At 54.4% G+C, this 21,629-nt stretch overlaps 10 protein-coding genes across 10 annotated transcripts; 4 read left to right on the top strand and 6 right to left on the bottom strand.

The window, feature by feature from the left end:
• Positions 1 to 244: 244 nt before the first annotated feature.
• CH63R_00090 (uncharacterized protein) lies at positions 245 to 717 on the bottom strand (the record flags this gene model as incomplete). Its single annotated transcript, XM_018295065.1, has 2 exons — positions 245 to 464; positions 626 to 717. 2 exons carry the CDS (start codon positions 715 to 717, stop codon positions 245 to 247), a joined length of 312 nt encoding a protein of 103 aa, XP_018163427.1.
• A 2,114-nt stretch (positions 718 to 2,831) lies between these two features.
• CH63R_00089 (Amino acid transporter) lies at positions 2,832 to 4,923 on the bottom strand (the record flags this gene model as incomplete). Its single annotated transcript, XM_018295064.1, has 8 exons — positions 2,832 to 3,059; positions 3,130 to 3,440; positions 3,520 to 3,679; positions 3,752 to 3,853; positions 3,929 to 4,287; positions 4,388 to 4,614; positions 4,676 to 4,823; positions 4,890 to 4,923. 8 exons carry the CDS (start codon positions 4,921 to 4,923, stop codon positions 2,832 to 2,834), a joined length of 1,569 nt encoding a protein of 522 aa, XP_018163426.1.
• Positions 4,924 to 5,611: 688 nt separating this feature from the next.
• CH63R_00088 (Taurine catabolism dioxygenase) lies at positions 5,612 to 6,983 on the top strand (the record flags this gene model as incomplete). The annotated part of the gene is given in 5 exon segments (XM_018295063.1): positions 5,612 to 6,048; positions 6,061 to 6,116; positions 6,205 to 6,507; positions 6,585 to 6,707; positions 6,763 to 6,983. The coding sequence occupies 5 exon segments, from the start codon at positions 5,612 to 5,614 to the stop codon at positions 6,981 to 6,983; spliced, it is 1,140 nt and encodes a 379-aa protein (XP_018163425.1).
• Positions 6,984 to 7,930: 947 nt separating this feature from the next.
• CH63R_00087 (uncharacterized protein) lies at positions 7,931 to 8,107 on the top strand (the record flags this gene model as incomplete). The annotated part of the gene is made up of 1 exon (XM_018295062.1): positions 7,931 to 8,107. The coding sequence occupies one exon, from the start codon at positions 7,931 to 7,933 to the stop codon at positions 8,105 to 8,107; it is 177 nt and encodes a 58-aa protein (XP_018163424.1).
• Positions 8,108 to 10,262: 2,155 nt separating this feature from the next.
• CH63R_00086 (Glycosyl hydrolase family 43) lies at positions 10,263 to 12,221 on the top strand (the record flags this gene model as incomplete). Its single annotated transcript, XM_018295061.1, has 6 exons — positions 10,263 to 10,311; positions 10,369 to 10,510; positions 10,564 to 10,726; positions 10,792 to 11,070; positions 11,127 to 12,128; positions 12,189 to 12,221. The coding sequence occupies 6 exons, from the start codon at positions 10,263 to 10,265 to the stop codon at positions 12,219 to 12,221; spliced, it is 1,668 nt and encodes a 555-aa protein (XP_018163423.1).
• A 452-nt stretch (positions 12,222 to 12,673) lies between these two features.
• On the bottom strand, positions 12,674 to 14,265 carry CH63R_00085 (TAM domain methyltransferase; the record flags this gene model as incomplete). The annotated part of the gene is made up of 7 exons (XM_018295060.1): positions 12,674 to 12,740; positions 12,805 to 13,224; positions 13,495 to 13,532; positions 13,916 to 13,938; positions 13,998 to 14,088; positions 14,139 to 14,180; positions 14,233 to 14,265. 7 exons carry the CDS (start codon positions 14,263 to 14,265, stop codon positions 12,674 to 12,676), a joined length of 714 nt encoding a protein of 237 aa, XP_018163422.1.
• A 576-nt stretch (positions 14,266 to 14,841) lies between these two features.
• On the bottom strand, positions 14,842 to 15,612 carry CH63R_00084 (Short-chain dehydrogenase/reductase family oxidoreductase; the record flags this gene model as incomplete). The annotated part of the gene is made up of 1 exon (XM_018295059.1): positions 14,842 to 15,612. One exon carries the CDS (start codon positions 15,610 to 15,612, stop codon positions 14,842 to 14,844), a length of 771 nt encoding a protein of 256 aa, XP_018163421.1.
• Positions 15,613 to 16,131: 519 nt separating this feature from the next.
• CH63R_00083 (Capsule polysaccharide biosynthesis protein) lies at positions 16,132 to 17,524 on the bottom strand (the record flags this gene model as incomplete). The annotated part of the gene is made up of 2 exons (XM_018295058.1): positions 16,132 to 16,872; positions 16,940 to 17,524. 2 exons carry the CDS (start codon positions 17,522 to 17,524, stop codon positions 16,132 to 16,134), a joined length of 1,326 nt encoding a protein of 441 aa, XP_018163420.1.
• A 1,459-nt stretch (positions 17,525 to 18,983) lies between these two features.
• CH63R_00082 (Histidine acid phosphatase) lies at positions 18,984 to 20,414 on the top strand (the record flags this gene model as incomplete). The annotated part of the gene is made up of 1 exon (XM_018295057.1): positions 18,984 to 20,414. One exon carries the CDS (start codon positions 18,984 to 18,986, stop codon positions 20,412 to 20,414), a length of 1,431 nt encoding a protein of 476 aa, XP_018163419.1.
• A 228-nt stretch (positions 20,415 to 20,642) lies between these two features.
• On the bottom strand, positions 20,643 to 21,507 carry CH63R_00081 (Isochorismatase hydrolase; the record flags this gene model as incomplete). The annotated part of the gene is made up of 3 exons (XM_018295056.1): positions 20,643 to 20,757; positions 20,946 to 21,108; positions 21,216 to 21,507. 3 exons carry the CDS (start codon positions 21,505 to 21,507, stop codon positions 20,643 to 20,645), a joined length of 570 nt encoding a protein of 189 aa, XP_018163418.1.
• Positions 21,508 to 21,629: the final 122 nt, after the last annotated feature.

Here is a 21,629-nt window from a genome sequence, read left to right as displayed (position 1 = left end):
TCGATTTATTTCGTACAGCTTCAGTGCCCGTAAAAGTGTCCCCCAGTAAAGTGTCCCCCCGTGCGTTCCTGAACGAATCCCTGCCCAGCTAATGATGAATCCGTAAATGGTCCGTAAAACGCCGTTTGCCGAATGCTTTGTGTGTCGTCCGCTCTCCCACGTTTGTTTGTGTTGTGGTGTGGATGATGGTGATGATGATGATGATGATGCCGATAGGGGAAAAAGAATGCTTTGGTCAGGCAGGTCACGCCTGGTTCTGCGACTCGTAGACCTCCATTGCCTTCTCGAGCGCCTCGAGGCTCGACCGGTCACCGTATGCGTCCATCAGCATGGTCGCCCTCTTGCGGTCTTCGATGGCCTGCTTCTCGGCGGCGGCGGTCCTGGCGAGGCGACGTTGGACCATGCCCTCCCGGTAGACGTTCAATCCGTAGCCGACGGCGACGACAGCGACTGTCGGCGGGATCCTGTTGTGCCATAGTCCGTCAGTTCCAGCTCGTTTACTCGAGTTTGTCCATTCGTTTGTTCGTTCGTTTACCCCGGATGCGGGGGGGCGAGCGACGGGGGTTGATGAGGCCGCTCCGAGGGGTGCGGAGGGTCCTCAGCTCGGCTCGGAGTTAGGACGTACCATCTCATGACGATTCGGCGGGGAGTCTGCATGAAGTAGCTCGAGGGCATGCGAGCGTTTGTGGAAAAGGTCCTCGAGGCTTGCCTAAACATCGTATTGTGTCGAGGGGGGTTTGGGGTAGGATGGGAAGTGTGCGTGTGTGGACTGGGGTTGAATTGGTATTTGTATCCTTTGGACTATCGCGTGGGTTGTGTTGTAATGCAAGGGATAAAGGCAGGAGAAGGATCTCTCGGGCTAAAAGCGTGCGCCAGGAGGAGGAGGAGGAGGAGGCGGCAGCTGTAATGTATTCATATAACATGGTGTCTCAAACCCTCGCGCCCATCCCTCTCTCTCTCTCTCTTTCTTTCTCGCTGTCTTTTGTCTGAGACCACCCACCCCCCGGTTCGTCACCCCCAAGGGCCAAGCATGGGCACAGCCATCTCCAACCTACCTTGTACATCACTACGTATTCTGTCGTCGAGGGGGCAGCATTGGACGGTACAACACACCTCCGCAGGGGGCAAAGCGGGATTCGCGGCCCCAAACCACTGAGGAGGGTGACACCAGCATGGCACCACGCTCAGCAACGAGCCCCAATCAGGCATGGCGCCGCCATCGTTCCAGAGTGTCGATTGTGGGGTGATGTCGACCGATGTGCGGGGTGCCATCGGCACAGCCCGGGTGCAGTAACGTGACGCCTCTGGGGGGCAACTGGAGGGAACTCTGAGACTCTCGAGCTCTCTCTCTGCGTACCGGGAACAACCCTGTGGACCTGTGGAGGAGGTCAAGTTGAGGAGAAGCTGGCTGGCTGGTTGAGGCAGCCTCCCCCCCCCCCTGTTTGTGCATCTCTCGTGCATTTCCGTCCCATCTACTGAGGTAAATGGCCCTGGGCTTCCCAAGCTGCCAGGCAGCACAGCCCCCCCGCAGCTTTGTTTTGGCTTTTTGCGGGTGTGCTGGCTGGCGTCTCGATCTCAACAGCGTATGGTTGGCTGGTGTTCTCTTACGGGTTTGGGGTTCTTGGGTGGCGAGTTGCCGACTCTGAACTGAGCTGAACTGAACTGAACTGAACTGAACTGAACTGAACTGAACTGAACTGAAGATGAAGAATGAGGATTGGAGCATCGAACGGCGGAGGTCGGAGGGTCCCGTATGCTGTCGGCATTGTCACTCGTTTGATTCTTCCAATACCATGTTATGCTGGTGAGATTATGACATCCATCGTACGTCTGAAGCAGCACGGTATTGGGTTCGGGTCTCGACACCGAGCCGCTTTCTCTGGTCTCTAGGGGGGGATCAGACTCTTCAACAATATTTCAGGTACTCCATCCACACTCCATCCACGACGTGCCGAAGTTATCGTGGTCCCCATCCACGAAGCGGTAAATTGTCATCGGCCGTCTGTGAGAAGGCCGATTCCACCCGCGAACAATGGCTGAAAACGGCAAAGACTCCACCCAGACTTGACTTGGTCCCGAGAGCTCGTTGCATAGCCGAGAACCCTCGTTGATGTCATCTTCTTGGTCCCTGATTCTTCCTCTCTCTCTCTCTGGGTTCATTTCCCGTACTTCCTCCTTCGTCCATTTTGCCTGGGGCCCTTGCAACCGCGCTTAGCTCAATCTTGACTGCCAAACCCCCATCCGAGTCGGGCGCCTCTTTGGGGATCTTCGACTCTGAATGGTTCGTGCAAGGGACCCTTCCCCCCCCTGGTGCGGCCATTCGATATCCCTCTCCAATTTCCATCAATGAGCCCAACGCATTTTCGACTTCGAGTCTCCACCAATCACCGCCTTCTACATACTGTGCCAAGTATGTTTTCCTGGCTGTTGGCGTTCACGACGTCACGACACGCGATCTGGGTCCTTCGACTAAGCCACGACATTAACCCTATGACGATGGCTTCGAGTTGCCAATGACACATTCAGGCTGTTTCAAAGTGATTTTATGATTCTAGTAAACGATTTTATCTCACTCAAAAGTTTCATTCGGACTTTTTTTTGGTGCATCCTCAGATCTGCGTTTCCTGGGAACGCTGCTTTTAGTCCTTCTGTCTTGGTGGGGGAGGGCCATCCACACAGTAGTCGAATTCACACTTAGCCCACTAGGTTGTTCAGGTTTACGACAAGCACTACACAGTTGATGGACAAGTTGCATCGTTTGATGAAACGAGGCTCTCTTCATTATACTTGAGACTGCCGGCCTCGCACAGAATCTACCCCTATCGAGTCCATCATCTCTTGACCCTTTGAAACCTGGTAACCGTAGACCCGTCACTGAGCTCCTGCTGGATCTCTCGATGTCTGTACCCGAAAATCCTGGGCACAATGACGAACCGCAAAGCATAGTAGATGATGCCAAGAGAAAGGATGCCCAAAGCCACCACAGACGACAGCCAGTAGGGGAGCGAAGTGCTGCCTTTGCCGTTTGGCGGTCGCACGAACGGCATGACGATCAAGAACTACCAAAACATGGTCAGCAACCCCGACAATCATTTTCACTCTCTCATCTTGGGCGAGGAAAAGACTCACTATGTTCGCTGCAAGATAGATGCCGATCAAGATCCAAGGGGCGCGGAGCGGCGATTGGAAATTCTCCCGGTCGGTGAAACGCAGCTTCACGAGACCAACCGTGATCGCCGTCAGCAGGACAGTGGTCGGGTAGCTCGACAGACTGACGACGAAGCTGAAGGCGTCTCCGGCTGGCGGGGCGCAGATGAAGAGAATCGTCACGCCGAGGTGAAGAAGCAGGGCGTAGATGGGCGTGCGGAAGGGCCTGTTCTCCATGAACAGGTTCGAGAACGGCAGCACCCCGTCCTTTGCGAGTTCTTGCAGCAGCCGCGCTTTACAAGGTCAAGTCAGTCGATCAAAGCTCACAAGACGCAAACGCTGTGTTGTTACGCGACGACGGGTGCAACTGACGGATGGTGAAGGCAACTCCGAGGAGATGTCCGAGGGCAGAGAGCGCCACCAATGCCGGAAGAGCCTTGGCTCCAGCCGATGCGCCGAAGACGTTCTCGAACAAGGTCGCGGCGACGGTGACCTTTGCGGCGATGAAGGCTTCCTTGGGCACGGCGGCAAACTTGACGCAGGGTGAGGCCGTCCGTCAGCTTTGTTATTTATTCTCTAACCGATGTAAACGAGACAAACTTACGTATGCAACATTCGCCAGCAGATACAGCACGGCAATCACGCTCATCGAGAGAGGCAAGGCGATTCGCAGCGTCTTTTGCGGGTTGCGGACTTCAGACAACACCTGTGTAAGAGTTCAAAGAATCAGCGGGGGGGGGAGGTCGTGGCTTCGCTTCGGTGGACGGGCTCCTCCTCTTACAGCGTTGACGTTGTCGTAACCTTGGAAAGAAAAGATGACGTTCAGAATGGCAGTGCCGATGTTGTACCCGCTGTTCGACGTGCCCTCAAAGGCGTTGGTGAAGTTATGGGGACTCTCCACCCTCAGATGCCCGGCCAGGGCAGCGAACCCGCAGCAGACGATGAACAGGAGGGTGAACAGCTTCACGGCCGAAAGCAGATCCTGGATGCCCCTGCCCACGCGAGGCGCGACGGTATGGATCCCGACGGAGAAGACGGCGCCGGCAATGGCGACACCGCGGAGCTTCCACGTCGTCGAGTCGGCCCCGGACGCCACGAGGATGTAGGAAGAGAACGTGATGGCATTGCTGGCCGAAACCTCTTTTGAGATGCCGTGTGTTAGCCGGACCACCACCACACGGGAAAAGTTCTACTACTGTGCGAGAGAGACAAAGAGAGAGAGAGACGAAAAACCACTCACGCAAGAAGACGCAGTAAAAGACGTAGATGCAGGTCTGCATCACCCGCGGGCTGAATGAACGCTCGAGGTAGTTCTTGATGCCGCCCGACCTGGGGATGGCGCTCCCAAACTCCAACATGACGAAGATGCCGCACGTGGAGATGACGGCACCGATGACCCAGCACATCAGGGCCATGCCAACGCTGCCCGAGAGCTTGAAGATGGTGCTGGGCGTCGAGAAGATGCTACTTTCCGTCAGCAAAACAAGGTCTCGTGTTAGCATCCCACCCTGGGCACCTGGGAACGCACCCCGCGCCGATAATCTTGTTCACAATCAGGGACACGGCCCCGAAGAGTCCTATGGTTCGTTCCTGCAGGACGTTGGCCTCGACGATGCCGAGCCTGACATCTTTGCCGGAATCGTCACCACCGTCGCTTGAAGAGCAAGTCGCAGGTACTGCTGAACAAGAAATGTTAGCTTCCGGTCTTCCCACAGATATCAGAAGGCTACGCGTTCGCTTACCCTGGATGCGATCATCTAGATCCTTTGATGCCATCTTGTCAACCCCTCCCAGCGGAATCAGATTCAGAGTAAAGGTATAGAGAACTGCAGACGACGGGAATCCCTATGAACAAAAACACTTCCATAAATATAAACCCCCCCAACAAACTTATAGCAATGAGGCTTAACTCGTCGTCTGCAACGATACCCCGTATTTCGAAAAGTCTTAGCTACCGGGCGAGCCCGCCGTGCAAGGGCGCCAAGCACGCCATTATGGAGCCGAGATGTCGTATCAACACACTCAGCACCACATCAGCAACAAACGACACGAATCACGACGGGGTTCCTCAGCAATGTAGGACCGTTAGTTCGCAAGTTGGTTTTGCGTTTTGCATGCATCTCTCGGGGAGAAGTGCCGAATGCTTGGCTGATCCAGCCGGAAAATCGTGCGCTTCCAACGCTGTCAGCCGGGGTCGGAAACATTCCGATGATGTCGTGCTTCGGACTCAGGATTCGCCATCCAATGCCCTCTGGTCATTGGGCGGTGGTTACAGACAACAGGGGATATATTCAGCCGACATCCAGACCGTCTCCGACTGCGGATCAAGATACCCGTATCGGAGTCTGTACTCGGTGTCTCGTGAGGTGACACCTTAAATCCATCAACTCCGGACACAATCATACCAACTTTGAGAAACTTCCTCTTTTCCGGATCTTCATCTACGAAATCTCATCAATCAATAATGGCTGTCGAATTCGAACCCTTTGAGGTCCCTGGTGCCCGAAGCTACTTCGGCCACGCTCTGCCGTACGGGTTGCAAGTAAAGCAGAAAGGGGACAACGGCAACGCACCGCCAGTTGCCGAGTCTGCAGCGGCGCTCCGCGCTCTAGGCGAGTCGGGAAGGCTTCAAGAGCTCTTGGAACGACACGGAGCGGTGTTGGTTCGCGGGGCAGGGCAGCCCTCCGCGGAGACCTTCTCCAGGCTTGTGGGCGCGGCCGAACGGGGCCGAGGCTCGCTTCCTCATGTGCAAATCGGTCTGGCCGGCAAGAGAACGCCGCTTGCAGAGAACGTCTGGACTGCGAACGAAGGTTCCCCGAGCACTCGGTTCTACCAGCACAACGAGGTAAGGTCGGTGGCACCGAAACGCGAGACACCGCATCTCTGGCTCACGCGCAGCATGTAGTATTCTAGATATACCCGGTTCCCTTCCAACATCCACTTCTATTGCGTGAAGAAGGCGCCCAAAGGTCAGAGTCGTGAAGTGCTATTCCATGATCGATCCCAGTGCGCCGTCCGTCCAGCGTCCAAAATCGTTAACCTTCCCGCGCCACGCAGGCGGAGCAACTCCGATCGCGAACAGCGCAAATGTCTTCGAGAAGGTCCAGGCTGAGATCCCCGAGCTCGTGGAGGAGATCCGCAAGCGGGGGCTGGGTATGAAAATGATCTTCCGCGCCCCCGGGGACGAGGCCAAGGTAAACCAGTTCAACTGGGCCGGCGAGCATAGCTTCGGACAGGAACTGTTGCCAGGCGATGACGAAGCGACGACAAGAGAAAAGGTGGAGAGACAAGTCAGGAGATTGACGTCGGACTTCAAGTGGAATGCTGATGGGAGCCTTGAGTTGACGCAACACATCCCCGGTAAGCTACAGATATCCTATCGTCCGCCGCTATGATAGGTACTCAATGTCAAGAGACTTTGCTGACTGATACGATAGGACTGAGACGATTGCCGGCCAGCGGTAGACCCGTGTGGTTCAACGGACTTGTTGGCCGACATGGCATCACTCGAGATATCGGTGCTCTCGATCCTCCGCATATTGGCCGTGACGGCATGACCTGTACGCTCGCGACAAGCCGTCTTCTCTCCATGGCATCAACCGCTAACTCGCCCAGATCTTCCTTGCGTCTACGGCGACGAGACGCCGATTCCGCGTGAGCTCCTCGATAAGCTTATCGAAGTCATCGACAAGGAGGAAATCAGCCTAGTCCTGGAAGAGGGAGATCTCTTGCTTGTGGACAACTTCCAAGTTTCTCATGGGAGAGAGCCTTGGGAGGGAGACAGGCAGATATTGGTTTCCATGTGGGACGCGTCAACTCCGATCGGCGTCTTTTGAGCATGCTTTGAACCCGGGCGTTTGACGAGATGAACAAAGTCGAGGCAGACTGTAGCTCTGACAACTCATCGTCACCAATGACAACGTCGTGGCATATGTACAATGCCTTGCACTACTAGCAATGACGCCATTACAGTCAGCATTGGACTATGACGCGGCACCAATTATCTCGGGAGATTGGTGAGCGCACGTTTGGCTTACCAACAACGCGATAACTTTGAAGCGGTAGGATTCTTGCCGAGACTAGAGAGACTGATATGAAACCTAGTTGAGCAAATAGAACCCGAAGGTAGCTCAAAAGGTAAACGAGTATCGGTGTGGTTTGTAATAAACGTCATTGATTGTTCCGATCGGGGTGAACGCGGTCCAACGACAAAGTCCGAAGGCCGAGAATTCGTCCAATGAATGCCTGGAGATGATGCTGGGTATTGAATCCTAGTGGAGTAGATCACAGCAACAAACGAGAACCACGTTCTCAACTCGACGGTACGTATAGCATCAAATTCTAGTACATTAGGTTCAACTGGCAACCATTACACCGCGCCAAAGTATACTCACCAGGTTTCGCTATGAACATATCGTACTTCACAGTGAGCTGGAAACAAAACCTGAGGGTTGGTAACTGATAGCTAACGTGTAACCAGATCCCGCCGGCACTGGTTCTCGCCCTTTTTGGACGGCTTTACTCGGGCATTTTGGGGCCCGGGAAAAAGCTGTTCGACCGAAACAATCCCAGGGGCTTTCCTGAGACCCTCAAGAATGCCCAGTTAGATGAAGTGGTATGCTACAGTAAAGGTCTTCAGTTAAAATGTACTTCCTGACATTTTGCTTAGACCCGGGGCCGTTTACTGCGGGCTGAAGCATGTTCAGCCAACGGCTTTGAAGCCCTCCCGCTGTTCGCCGCTGCGGTGACGGCAGGCAATTCTGCAGGTGTCTCTGCGTTCACCATGAATGTGCTCTCGTTATCTTGGCTGGCGAGCCGTGTGCTGTACATATTCGTGTACATTTGGTATCAGGAGACGGAAAAGCTTGCCCCGGGGCAGGCACCGCTTCGTTTCAAAATATGGTCGGTTGGCGCAATGCTGTGCATGTCCATGTTTGTTTTAGCTGGACTGAAGTCCTGACTCGGAGGTTTCTGAGACCTGCGTGAAAGCTGTAGATAGTTCAGTGAGATGGTTTGGCGGAGAGAGGCCGCCACGCGCGACGTACCAGATCTACAACCAGACCACAAGTTCTTCGAAGAAGGACAGCGAAACAAATGAGAAGTCCGAAAGTCGGTGCGTATTCCGTAGTGTTTTTGCAAGCTACCGTTGAGAAAACGTGAGCCTGTCATCAAGTTACAAAACCTTTTCGCAGATGTCACAATGTAAAATCGTTCCAAGACGACGAAACACCTCAAGAAAGCCCGAAACTTACGACCTGTGGTCATATGAAGACAAACGAAATCGATAACCCTCGTGCAAAAACCGATTTTATTAAAAAACCTGGATGTTGATGGAAAATACGAATAATACAAGAACATTAAGAAATACCTTCTTGCTTCGTAAAGAGCCTCTGAAGACAATTGACTGATAAATAAAGACTCTCGAGGATCAAGATAAACGTGTGAAACTTTTTGACTTAATCAACAAAATGAGAAAGGGATGTATATAAGTCGTAAAAGTGAATCACACCTAGACTAGTTTGCTAATTGGAGCGAGTTCGCCCCAAAACGTGTTGCCCCCGGAAAGTTGTCATGACGACAGTAATATACGCGATTCACAAGACCTAGCAACACTCCCAAAGGCGTGGAAAAGTCTAGGGCACTCGATCTAATTCACTGAGCTTGGAAGGATTGACCAAATCACGCGAAGAATATCTGTGTTTGACATGTTTTTACGACAGAAAGTCCTCATATATAAAGACCATGTAGACCATATTGAGGTGGGGACTTGAAGAAACAACACTCATAAGCATCATACTTTACAGTAAACGCAAGCAAACTTGATCTTCTGAGAAGACCTTCACAACCAACTCTGTCTTCTTGTTCCTTTCACGCTTTCCAAAAGCGAACATTTGCAAAAACCCCCGCAAACAGTATGTTACCAAGACCTTGAAGCACATGAAAGGAGCCAGAGAACTAACAGTCAGTTTGGCATCTTTCAAAATGTGTACCGAGGCCCACACGCACATCCTCTGCAAGACATGCGGCGCTTGGTACAAGACCGCCGTGGCCAGGAGAGTGGAGTGTTGGCCTGGCCCATGCGGCGAAGTCCGAATTATTAGTGCAGGAAGCATTATTCGCGGCCTTTGCTTTAGCCCCTGCCTGCGTTAGTCGAGGAAGAAGCTTGGTACATCTTCTCCCGTTGTAGACTGCTTTCGACATCGATAGTTGGGTTCTAAATCATGGGGAGGAAAAGTGTTCTTAGGAAAGGCTTTTCGTCCGCTTGCAGATGATACGTAGACTAGACAACGCCAAGCCAATGTCAAGCAAGTAAAAGTGAAAAAAAGTTCTCCAGCGCCAGGCTTTTGCCTTTGATGAAGATGAGTGCCTGGTACGAAAAGGCGGCCATGACAGCAGCAGAGACCGTGTATGGTTGAAAGAAAGGCTCGTCGTACTTATCAAGAGGCTCGAATACCCCTGTTTTCACCTCCAAGTCCAACTTTTACTCATAACACTTTCCGAGTTGGATGTTTTGCGAACTGGGGGCTAGAATTGGATACCACTCATCAACCCCACACTAACACAAACCGTGGCAAGTCCGCCGGCCCGATGGTATCACGAGTCTAGAAGGTATGTGCTCACAGAATAGAAGAGGTCGTCTTTATCAAAAAGAAACTGAGAGACCGATTGTGCAAACATCCATCAGTTGACCTCCCCACTTGTCAACTCACACCAGACTAATACTACTAGGTTCAGATGATTCATAAATAAATGACAAGTATACTGGAGAGTGTCTCTCTCCGTGCGTAGAACTCTGAATTAGCCGGCTACATAGCTGCTTACTTTGCAGCGGCTAAGAAACCCGCTCTGCCTCGGCAAGCATCATTGCGAATGCCGAGTAGAGCACATGCGCCAAGTTTGACCCCATTGAGCTTAGATGCAATGCAACATGCGATCCGGGGTGAATTGAGCCTAGCATTTACCCGTGAGGGGTCAAAACACGAACGTCATGATCAACCGGTTATTGGGTGATTTTATATAAACTCCATAGTGCGGCGGGAGAGGACTACTTAGTGCTGGGTAGTTATTGAGGTGTGATTTCGGACCATCGGGCATTTCGTTACGGGTCACACAACATGAAATACGCCACGGTCTTGTCGGCTTCGGCCATATCTCTGTTCGCAAGTGAGTCCTTGTTTATGAAATTGAAACTCCACCGGTCCTGACATACCTTTTCGACAGCCTTGGCAAGCTGTCTCGTGAATCCAATCATCCCAGGGTTCAATCCCGATCCTACCATCATCAGAGTGGGACAGGATTTCTTTCTGGCCACCAGTACCTTCGAGTACTTCCCCGGGGTCCCGATTTATCATTCTACTGACCTGTAAGTGTCTCCGTCTTTGCGTTCTCCATACGAGGTTCACTGATGCAGAATAGCGTGAAATGGGAGAACATTGGGCATGCGCTCAGTCGGCCCTCGCAGCTGAACCTGCGTGGCACTGCACCAAGCGGTGGCATCTTTGCACCGACACTGAGACATCACGATGGCACGTTTTACTTGATCGACACTGTCTTCGATCTCATCAGTCCTCCTGACAACGTAAGTATCGACCAAGACCTATGCAATCTCGTTTAGTGCTCCTAGGTTGACATCCTGCGCAATAGGTCACGAGAGTACCTCGTTCATTCTACGTGACAACGCAAAACATCTTCGACGAGACCAGTTGGAGTGAACCCACCTACGTGGATCAATGGGGGTTCGACCCCGATCTGTTTTTTGACGATGACGGCAGAGTTTATCTGACCACAACGTTTTCGGAATTCGTCGACAACGGAAACTTTGCCAACTGGATCACGGAGATTGACATCAAGACGGGAGACTCGTTGAGCAACTCGCGGCTGCTTCATACAACAACAGTACCCCCTGAGCTTGGTTACCCACTTGTGAGTTGATTCGGAAATCCATCTGCCTGATATGTTGCTGACGCACAAATCCATAGACAGAGGGAAGCCACTTGTACAAGCTGAACGGGACATACTATATGATCACTGCCGACTCGGGGACCGAGGCTAACCACAAGGCCAACGTCTATCGATCCAAGACATTGGATGGCCCATGGGAGGGTAACCCGCATAATCCCGTCTTGTGGAATGGAGAAGACATGTCTCTGCCTGTCCTGGCCACTGGCCACGCCGACATCGTCAACGACACCAACGGCAACTGGTGGGCAGTCTTCCTTGCCACGCGCCCCCAAAACCCGAGAAACAGCACCGGCCTGCCCCAGCTCGGTCGCGAGACCTTCTTGTGTCCCGTGACGTGGGACGAGAATGGGTGGCCCATTTTCAACAACAACGAGCCGATCACGGAGCACTTACCAGGCGTCCTCTACGACCTCGACAGGCCTCGGGTCTGGCGCGACGACTTCGAGGGCGGGCTGGTGGACAAGTCATACTACTACCTGCGGACGCCCTACAAGGACTTCAAAGACTTCGAGTCCAGCCCCGGGAAACTCCGCATCCGAGGGAACGTGTACACGCTCAACGACCGCGAGACCCCGGCGGCGCTGCTCCGCAAGCAGGCCAACATCAACACGACCTTCAGCACCGAAGTCAGCGCGTTCGGCCCGGATTCCTCGCGGCAAGAGGCCGGCGCCAGCGTCTACCTCAGCATCCACTACCACGACGAGATCGCCATTACCTACTCGAACGAGACGGGAAAGCGGTGCATTGTCATCCACACAAGGACCGGTCCGGATGCAACGCGCAACACTACTTACGTCGAGGACGAGGAGGTCGCCAAGGGCGTCCCGGTGAAGCTCTTCATCGAGGCAAAGGACGTGGGATACCGCTTGGGCTACTCGACTGGCTGCAAAGCCCCGCAGTGGCTCGCGAGCGTCGAGAACCGTTGGCTGCAGTCGTACGTGGAAGGGTGGCAGAACTTTGTGGGGACACATTTTGCCATCTACAGTACAGGCACGAAACTCCCGACGCTCAATCCGGCGGTAAGTTATAATGATAACAATTTTTGGGCAGTCAAGGGCTTGAGCTGACGGTGTTTACAGGATTTTGAGTACATCCAGACTGAACTAAACTGAGCGTCAGAGTCCTGGTCGCCAATTCTTCTCCAGATTTGTCATACGAGTGCGCTCCGGCTCTTTCAGAAGCGAATTTGGACCAGGTTCGGGTTTAGATACATCTAGTATGGCCATTCTTTGTAGTACCCTAGATAAGTCGGTCAACGTCTTTGCCCTGTTTAATGAAGCCAAACGGCTGGCCAAGCCCAACCTCGCCGTGTAAAAAGCGAGATCAATCTTCTTTGCCGGCGCTGATAAACTCATCAACCTTGGCCATTCACCGCTCGATATGCTCGTCAAGCGGCGGCATTCTTGCGGAAGCGAGCATGAACCGTTTGGTCTTGAATTTTGAACAGCAACCCTGTTTCACTGAAGTTTTCATTGATGTAATGTTGCGGCTTGTTGGTATTGCGCTGGTATGCGATGAGCTGGACGCAGACCAAGTGAAACGACAGCTCACTGACCTGTTGTGGTTATGCCTGGCCCGCTTCTGGATTCCCGTCCTTCTCCTCCTCGGGCTTCCGGCCCCAGACTCCATACCTGCACGATCAATCAGCCATCTTCAGCTTTTTGGGTAGTGACAGCTCCAGTGGTGAGAACTCACACGTTATAGTAAGCATGAACTCCAACCTTTTTGTGCTCGTTCCTGACCTCGGCACAGAAAACCCATGCTTCCTCCGGAGACCAATCGAGAACCCGTGTGAAGAGAGCCATCGAGACTGCCCCGATCCCAGCCAGTGCGGTCTCCTGGGCCCAGAAGCCAATGTCCCGAAGTTTCGGGTCCTTAGGCCACGGGTTGAAGGACCATGTCACGACCCTCTCTTCAACGTCCACGAATCCGGCGTCCTCTAGCATCTGCTTGAAGGTGGAGGGGACGTTGATCGGCCGACCTATTTGGTTCGTAGCCTCAATGAGCAGTTTATTCCACTTGTAAGGCTTGAAGTCTTCCGTCATGGTGCCATCTTGACACTTGAGAGGGAGCATATGGTCGTGGAGCTCGAGGTAGCCCCCGGGTTCGAGACTCCTATAGTTTTTGGAGTCCAGTGATTAGAAAAGTCGCAAGTAGAGAGAGACAGAGAGAAGATGCGGGCTTGCGTATACTTAGTGATATGCCTTGGCTAGTATGTCCGGCCAGCTGGAGAAGCTTGCGATCGTAGATCTGCTGAAGATGAAATCAAAGGGCTCTACCCATGTCCATTCCTTCTCCACATCATCAACCTCGAAACTGCAATTTGGGGGCACACTAAAACAGTTAGTCAATCTGTCTTCAAGGCCATTCGATGGTAGCACGAACAAGTCGGGTTGGATTGGACTGAGGTCGACGCCAAGGGCCTGTGGAAGAGTGAGCTACGCAAGTCCCAAGAGTTGCAAGAAGGTATGTATAAACAATTGCTTCGGGGTGTTCATCCGCTGGCTGGGAGTCAGCTACACCTTAACCATATGGAGAGGGGTTCGCCGGCTCACCGTAATCCAGCGCCCAAATCCCCGTCCCGGTGCCGATATCCAACACTCGTTTCGCACCGTCTTTCTTGGGGCAGTTACAGAGAGCGTCATCCCAAGTCAGAAGCCACAAGTGGTGTGTCAGGTCTGCCCTTGTCAGCACTCCATCGAAAAGGTTCGGCGGTGAAGTAGCTACCAAGTCGGTCTTGTTCTTTCTATGATTTCACAAGAAAGTCAGAGGTCGTTCTTCTAGCCAATGTACCGAGAAACCATACCTCGTCATTGGGGAGCAGATACTCTATATGGGAGGAGTAATATTAGCCTGCGAGCTGGAGTTCATTGAGCAAAAATGCTTACTCCCATCGCTAAGCCGATGATATGTACGCCCGTTCTCTCGCCGATAGTCAAGAATACTAGATCGCCAAGACACTAGAGATTCGTCAACAGACTACCTTTTGTTAGCTTGAGGGCTCATATTGAGGGAGACGGCCAAGTTACAGAGGCAGCAAAGGAAGATGAATCGTCATCCGCCTGAGCGTCCTAATTTCAGGGTTAGCAGATATCTGCAGCAGAGAAATGGGTCTGAGGCTACCTCAGCTGCTGGGTGGTGCGCATTATCAGCCATTGCGTGTCTTGGATTGTCAAAAGGCCTTCTCCAAGGAAAGTGAAGAGCAGTGGGAGAACCACCAGCTTCTGACGGGGGGGATGTGCTGGTTAAATGCAACCTCCTTACAGGACTGGCCCCTTGCTGATGCCACCACTTGTATGCGCGACCCCCGCTTCATTGACGGTTGGTTCTTTCAACTGCACTTCGAGACGAAATGATTGAATTGTGCCACTTTGTTTGCCTCGGGCCGGCATAGGCGAGGAGGGGGTCGACATCCGGCCAAGTGGTTTTCGTTCGGCGTTATTTGGCTGCACTTATCAAGTGTTCTGTCGAAAAATCCTCATGTATGTTGGGGATACTCTCTCCAAGAGCAAGCCCCAAAACCACATTACACACGGATAGTCTGCAGCTGGGACCTTTGCATGAGAAAGGATGCCTCATACTTTTATACGCGGATAAAGCGTGAACAAGCTGTGATTAACTAGTAACTATATGCAGATGAATGTATAGGTTCCCCATGCCCTGAAATCATTGGCAGTCGTTGCAGCCTCCAGAGATGTGCTGCTCGCCTTTGCCCTGCAGCTCCCCCCCCCTTTACCAGGGAACAATCTCACCCGTTTGCGTTACGAGTTTTCCAGAGGTGGTCTCTCGGCTGGCTCCATCAATCGCGCCGAGAACCCCCTTGACGGAGTCGTCGACAGTCACGGGGGGGCCGGCGTCGTACTTCCACTCCTTGGCCGCGTGGTAGCCCATGTCTGTCTGGACCCATCCGGGGTGAACGGCCACGCTGACCAGGTTCTCGTGTTGATTATGCAGTGACTTGACCAGCCAGTTCAGCGCGGCCTTGCTCGGACCATAAGCGCCGCCTGGAAAGGGCTCCTGGGACTCGATCGAGCCAACAGACGAGGTAATCCCGACGAACTTGGCGGGGACGTCACCCGTGGCCCGAGGCTGGCTCATCAGGGGCCAGAGGCCCTGGAAGACCATCAAGGGGGCGATGGTGTTGATCTCGAATGCGTTCCGGAGGTCTTCGCTGGAGATGGCCAGAGATGGCGTCCCCGGGGAAGCCACGGCGGCGTTGCTGACGACGACGTCGATGCGATCGACGGTGCCAGAGGTAGCGGCGTTGAAGGCCTCCAGGACTTTGGCCGGCTCGGGAGCCTTGGTGAAATCCAGGAGCATGATGTGAAGCTCGGATTTGTCGCCCTTGGCCACGTCCTCGACGGAGGACTTCAACGACGCAGCGGCTTGGTCACTGCGAACCGACGCAACGACAGTCGTAGATGGCCGGGCGATGAGGGCCTTGACCAGGCCGAGACCGATGCCCTTGTTGGTGCCGGTGATGACATAGACCGTGTTTGCCATGGTGGATGAGGGTTGGTATCTGGATTCAGGGGTAATGGAGACAATCAGGGTGATGGATGGGGCGTCTAGGGAGGGGTGAGGTGAGATGACTGGGCTTCGTGTAGGGGCTTGTCGAATGAGGAAAAAGGAGAGAACAAGACGACTCGAGTAATCTTACGTCTTACGTCGTCGGAGAGGAAGAGGAGGGGGAGATTTAAAAAAAAAAAGAACCGAGTTCACGCGTCTGACACCCGTGTAAGAGGATTGGTTAGGGTGAGATATATGTAAGCAAGCGGTAGGGGTTCAAGGCACGTGCTGGATTGGGGCTTACTGTGCCGCAAATGCCCCAGGATTATCAGGCTGCTTTGGTCATGTAAATGTTCGTTCCCCTTTCTGAAAAGGGCGACTTGCATGTCTGCTTCTGTAACCCCATCGCTGCAAGGGAGGGGGGTCCTTGACACTATTCTATGTCTGTCTTGTTGCGCAGTCTAGTGAAGCTCCTCCCGTCTAGAGTCCCGCGAAGCCAAACACACCACTCGTCTATCCCAGAGCGTAGAACTCTTCATGTGCTGCATCCAACCCGCTGGCGAAACCGTCCGCCATGCTCAGCGCCCGGAGACGTTCTTCCTCCACTCTGGCCCACGTCCACCCCTCGTCGCCGGACGGGTCCGATTCGTCGCCCAGGTTGCCGTCAGCTCCGCTAGGCTCGCCGTCTGAATGGTCGTGGGCGGCGGTGGCGAGGACCCCCGCCGCCTGGAGGAACTTCTCGGGGGGCACCGTGAGCCGGCCGGCCTTGACGACGCACTTGGAGACGGCCGTGGCGAACACGACGGGCGATTTGGAGGCGGTCGTCTTCCCGTCTTCCGGCTTCTTCCACGGCTGGTACGTGTACGACTCGGCGTGCTTGCTCTTCTCCACGAAATGGGTCACGACGTACAGCCATTTCTTGTCCCAGGTGAGGATGCGGCTGTGCATGTCAAAGGCGGCGCCCGGCTTGATTTCCTTCTTGAAGATGCACGAGGTGCCGGCCAGCAGGACCATGACGCCGTTCTTGTACTCCTCGTACAGGCCGCCGCGGGCCGCCTCGGCTCGCAGGGCGGCGAGGAGGTCGGTTCTCCCGACGTCGAGGTCGGAGAAGTAGGTGCTGTTGGACTTGTGCAAGTTGTAGTCCGACTCCAGCAGGGTCACGCGTGACGGCGTGACGACGGGACGGAACACGGCGCCGGGTTTGCTTCCGAAATGGCCCTTTCTTGGCCACCAGATGCTGCGGAAGACGCGGAGCTGCGGTTCGGCGTGAGCGGACCATTTTCATCACATCTACTATTATGGGACAGTCATCCCAACTCACATGCCACACCAGTGGAAACCTCTTGACGTTCAGGTACAGGAGGGCGGCCGTCACTGCTCCCCACGCTGTTTGGCCTTTGTTGGCGGCAACCCACTGGAGAGCCTGTTGGACGGCTCGGATGACAGCCGGCCTGGCTGTTTCCAGCAGGCCAGTCAGCCTTTCGTGCAACACCGAGGCCATCGTGAGAAGCTGCCTTGAGCAAGACTGTCGAATGGGTTGCTTTGGGTGTTGTTTGTAGCCGAGACGAGACCGATTTGAGCAGGCCGAGTGAGGGTCCGCGGGTGGAAAGATATGCCAAACACGTGGCCGCTCGAGTCGTCCAGAAGGTGAGTGGGGATTCCAGCACACCGAGTCATGAACGGGGCAGCCTGCAACGCGCTGAAGGACGAGGGGGTTATAAGGTTCAACGCAAATAGATTGACGGTGATTGAGTGATGGCAGATGCAGGCCCCCGGTAACCAATGCCCTGGGAATGGCTCCGACAACCGCGAATCGACTAATGTTCCAATGATGTCTGAACCGAACCTGTGATGACTGTACAATCAACCGATCGAGAAAGCAGATGCAGCGCAAACACAAACACATCACCTACAATGGTCAATTCAGCATCTCTTCTGCCTGATGGGAACCGGGCCCTTCAGTCATCCCTACCCTCTTTGTGTACTAAGAAGTCTACGGTGTTTCATTGAAAACCTCACAGGAACAAGGAACAACTGGATTGTCTTGCTCGCATCGTCATTGGCCTGGGTGACTTGAACTCTTCATCAACCTGACTGCATGGGTAGCTGGCGCGTCTTCGTGTCTTGGGGGCAGAGCACGGGTTCAGACTGCGGGCTTCCAGGCACTACATAGCTGTGCGGAGCCACCAGCTGGGAGGGCATCAACCCGGAATATAGAAGCCGTGCCGCCTAGAAAGTTGAGTGCACTATGCTATGTGTCATGTGTCTGGAGCGAGGTCGCTAGTACACACAATCAACCCTCCACACCTTGTTGCAACCGTGTTTTGACAGCACCAGCAGGGTCCATTTCGAGTGAAAAGGTCGCAAAGAGGGAACCAAAGTCACCCAATGTCACTGAACCCAACTCAATGGAGGAAGCACAGACGTGATGTGGCAGAGGGGCACACACAGGGGTCATCGGAGGCCTAGTCTAGCGATGAACGTGTGTTCGTCCTCCCGTCCGGCCAAAGAGTCAATTGCCTTCATGCGCCAAACAGGGTACACAAATAAATTGAATGAGTGGCTCCTGGTGTTACTTCCGGGACTCTCCCAAACACGGCTTGACATGTTCTGGCCAAGGCCTATCTATCTCCAGACTCAGCCGCCATCAGCTTGTGCCATCACCAACACCAACACCAACACCCGCGGTATCCCATTTCGGTGACGTTCCGCGCGGCCAAACGGTAGGCCCCCCCTGACAAGTGCCGTCATTCTGTCTCCGTAGCGTATGTATATACCTCTAGCATGATCTCGAATGTGCTAGACCTGGGCCTCCTCCAATCACCAGCATCACTCGTCTCGGTAATAATCGGTGTGATCGCCAATGGCAGAGCCGCAGCGCGCCGCCAGCAGACGATCTCATCCACATTGCATGACGTAGAGAACCCGACGTGGGAATTTCCAGACCCAAATCCAAGCCAGCTATGCCTGCCGGTTTGCCGGTTGATGGTTGATGGTGGAGAGCTCCCAAGAGATCCATCAGTCCACAACGCGAACTTGATCAAGCCCCGGACTTAACTAAGCTAACCAAGACAACGGTTCCTGACGTCAGTACAACCGGGGGGCTCAAGTGGGCAGCTAGCTTTCTTTCCGGCATGCTCCCCAATGATCTCACAGTCGAAGAAAGATGCCCGAAGCAGCGATCCTCAGTGGGGGAGGTAGTAAATAAACATGCCCGTAGTTATTTATATCAGGCGTGACTAGTCGCTCGCTCACTTGCGATGTTGGTTCAAAGCGCAACTCCAAGGCCGCCTTCTCGTTGTTCTCTCAAGTTGCAGCTAAAGCACTGGACCATCGTTCGCGCATCCCCCCCCCCCCCGACAACAATGGCTCGCCAACAGAGTCTGAGCTCCAAGCTCCTCCATGTCCTGCCCTTCGTCGCCTACTCGTCGGCTTCGGCGCTGTACTCGACGTATAGCTTCAACCCGTTGACGCATCTGGGAGGCATCGCTCCCTACTTCGAGTCGCAGGACCCCCAGCCCTCCCCGGACGTTCCCCAAGGTTGCACGGCGGAGCGCGCCGCGTACCTCGTGCGCCATGCGGCCATCTACGCAAACGACTTCGACTTTGAGGAGTACATCGAGCCCTTCCTCGAGAAGCTGGAGAACAAGACCGGGATCGAGTGGAGCAAGATCCCCTACCTGAACTTCCTGGCCGACTGGGACGCCCCCGTCTCCGAGGCCGAGACCTCCCTCCTGACCCGCGTGGGAAGACTGGAGGCGGCGCGGCTGGGCGTCGACCTCGAGTTCAGATACCCCAACCTGCGACTGCCCAAGAGGGTCTGGACCTCCTCCGCCGAGAGGACCGTCAAGTCCGCGCAGTCCCTGGTCCGCGGCCTCGAGAGCGACGACAACACCATGAACGTCGTCAGCATCTACGAGTCCAAGGAGTCCGGCGCCGACAGCCTGACCCCCTACAAGGCCTGCCCGGCCTACTCCTCGTCCGCCGGCAGCGAGCAGTCCGCCGTCTTCCAGGAAAAATACACCAAGCCCATCATCGCTCGCTTCAACGACCTCGCCCCGGACTTCAACTTCACCACTAGCGACGTCTTCGGCATGCAGCAGCTCTGCGGCTACGAGACCGTCATCCGCGGCAAGTCGCCCTTCTGCGACCTCGACCTCTTCACCCCGGACGACTGGCTCGCCTGGGAGTACACCGAAGACATCCGCTACCACTACAACTCGGGCTACGGCCTGGACGCCTCCGGGTACGTCGGCCTCCCCTGGCTCAACGCCACCGCGAACCTCCTGCTGCAGGAGCGGGGCACCACCGACGAGGACATCTACGTCAGCTTCACGCACCGTGAGCTGCCGCCCATGGTCGCCGTCGCCATGGGCCTCTTCAACAACTCCGAGTTCGTCGGCAGCGAGAGCCAGATCAACGACACGATGCCGCTCGACCGCATCAACTACCGCCGCGCCTGGAGGGCCTCCAACATCCTGCCGTTCCTCGGCAACATCGCCATCGAGCGCCTGAACTGCACCGGGGCCTACGGCTACGACGACGGCGACTTCTACCGCGTGCTGGTGAACAGCGCCCCGCAGCCCTTGGCCGGCTGCGCCGACGGGCCCGGGACCAGCTGCTCGAGGGACGGGTTCAGCAAGTACCTGCAGGAGAGGGTCGACAAGTTCTCCGGCTTCTCCGAGAAGTGCGGCGTCGAGTACGACAACAGCACCGACGTGCTGTCGATTTACACCGACCCCTCTGTCGGGAACGGCACTGTCGTGGGAAAGCGATACGCGCCATTTTCTCAATGAAAGCTGGTGTAAGCATAGCATAGCCTTTGTAACTTTAGTTTTTAAATTAAAAAATAATAATGTCTCTTGCCCCTTCAGCTCCTGTTCTGTCTACGCGCCTACTGGACTGTGTTACGAATTTGGTGTGATCAGATGCTTGATTTTCCAACGCATTTTCACCATTCTGTATTTGTCACCCCAGATGTGGACTTGATAGTTTCACTTCTTCGTCTCTCCTGTGGTGCTTTCCTACATTTGGGAGATATACTCATCGACCGTCATGATACGCTCGGCGATCAGAGGCCAGACAAGGTTCGTCGCGGCATCCTTTGCCGCCGTGCTGAAACCAGCGGTCCCATAGGTCCTGAGTGATAAGAGTTGTCAGCACTCCTCCATGAGGATATCTCAAATGGGAACTTCCACTGGGGGGGGGGGGGGGTGAAGATACTCACAGAAGGGTAAGGTGATAGCCACTTTTGTGAGTCGTCAGTCAGTCACCATTCTGCCATCGCCTCTCAACAGACTGAGAGCCAAGTTTTAGGAGACACTCACAGCTCTCTGGCGTAACGTGCCGTGGACTCATAGCATGTGTTGGCTGCCATGCCGGCAATAACCAAGTGGGAGAATCCGCGTTGGCGAAGTTGGTAGTCAAGATCAGTGTTGGCGAAACCGCTAAGCGCGCAAAGGCGGCCCGTCAGTGTTTTGTGCATGACATCTGGAGAGAACATGTCCACGAAAACAATACCTGCTGTTCCAATGCTTGCTGACAACAACGTCTCTGTTCCCCTTCAAGTCCGGCTGCAACCCATCGAGAATCTCCACCCCCCCAGCCGCCCTCCTGGAAGATGCCTGTGGCCTCTGCAGCTGCTGGGTTGACGTGTCGCCACCCGTCAAAGATTCCCTCCCTCCAGTGCTGGTGCAGGGCGTAAAAGATCGGGACCCGACGGCTTCGGGCCGCCGCCACGAGTGTCTTGAGGTGGGCGACGGTGTCCGTAGCTGTGAGGGACTCTTGCACCGCGGGGAAGAGCTTGCCTTCGGGGTGGAGGAAGTCGTTGTACGGATCTATGAGAACAACCGCAGTCTTCTCGAGTGCAAAGTTTGATGAGGCAGCCATGGCTCTGGATTAGGGGAGTTGGTAGAGATTGGGGGAGTTGGTAGAGGTTTTGAACAAACGTAGCCTGGGAACAATACACTTGAATCTGGCAGGTTTTGGGCATCTTTATATTCACAGCTTCC

Source organism: Colletotrichum higginsianum, chromosome 1, assembly GCF_001672515.1.
Source record: "Colletotrichum higginsianum IMI 349063 chromosome 1, whole genome shotgun sequence".
NCBI lineage: Eukaryota > Fungi > Ascomycota > Sordariomycetes > Glomerellales > Glomerellaceae > Colletotrichum > Colletotrichum higginsianum.
The sequence above is the reverse complement of the archived record's forward strand: the minus strand, read 5'-3'. Positions and strand labels throughout refer to the sequence as shown.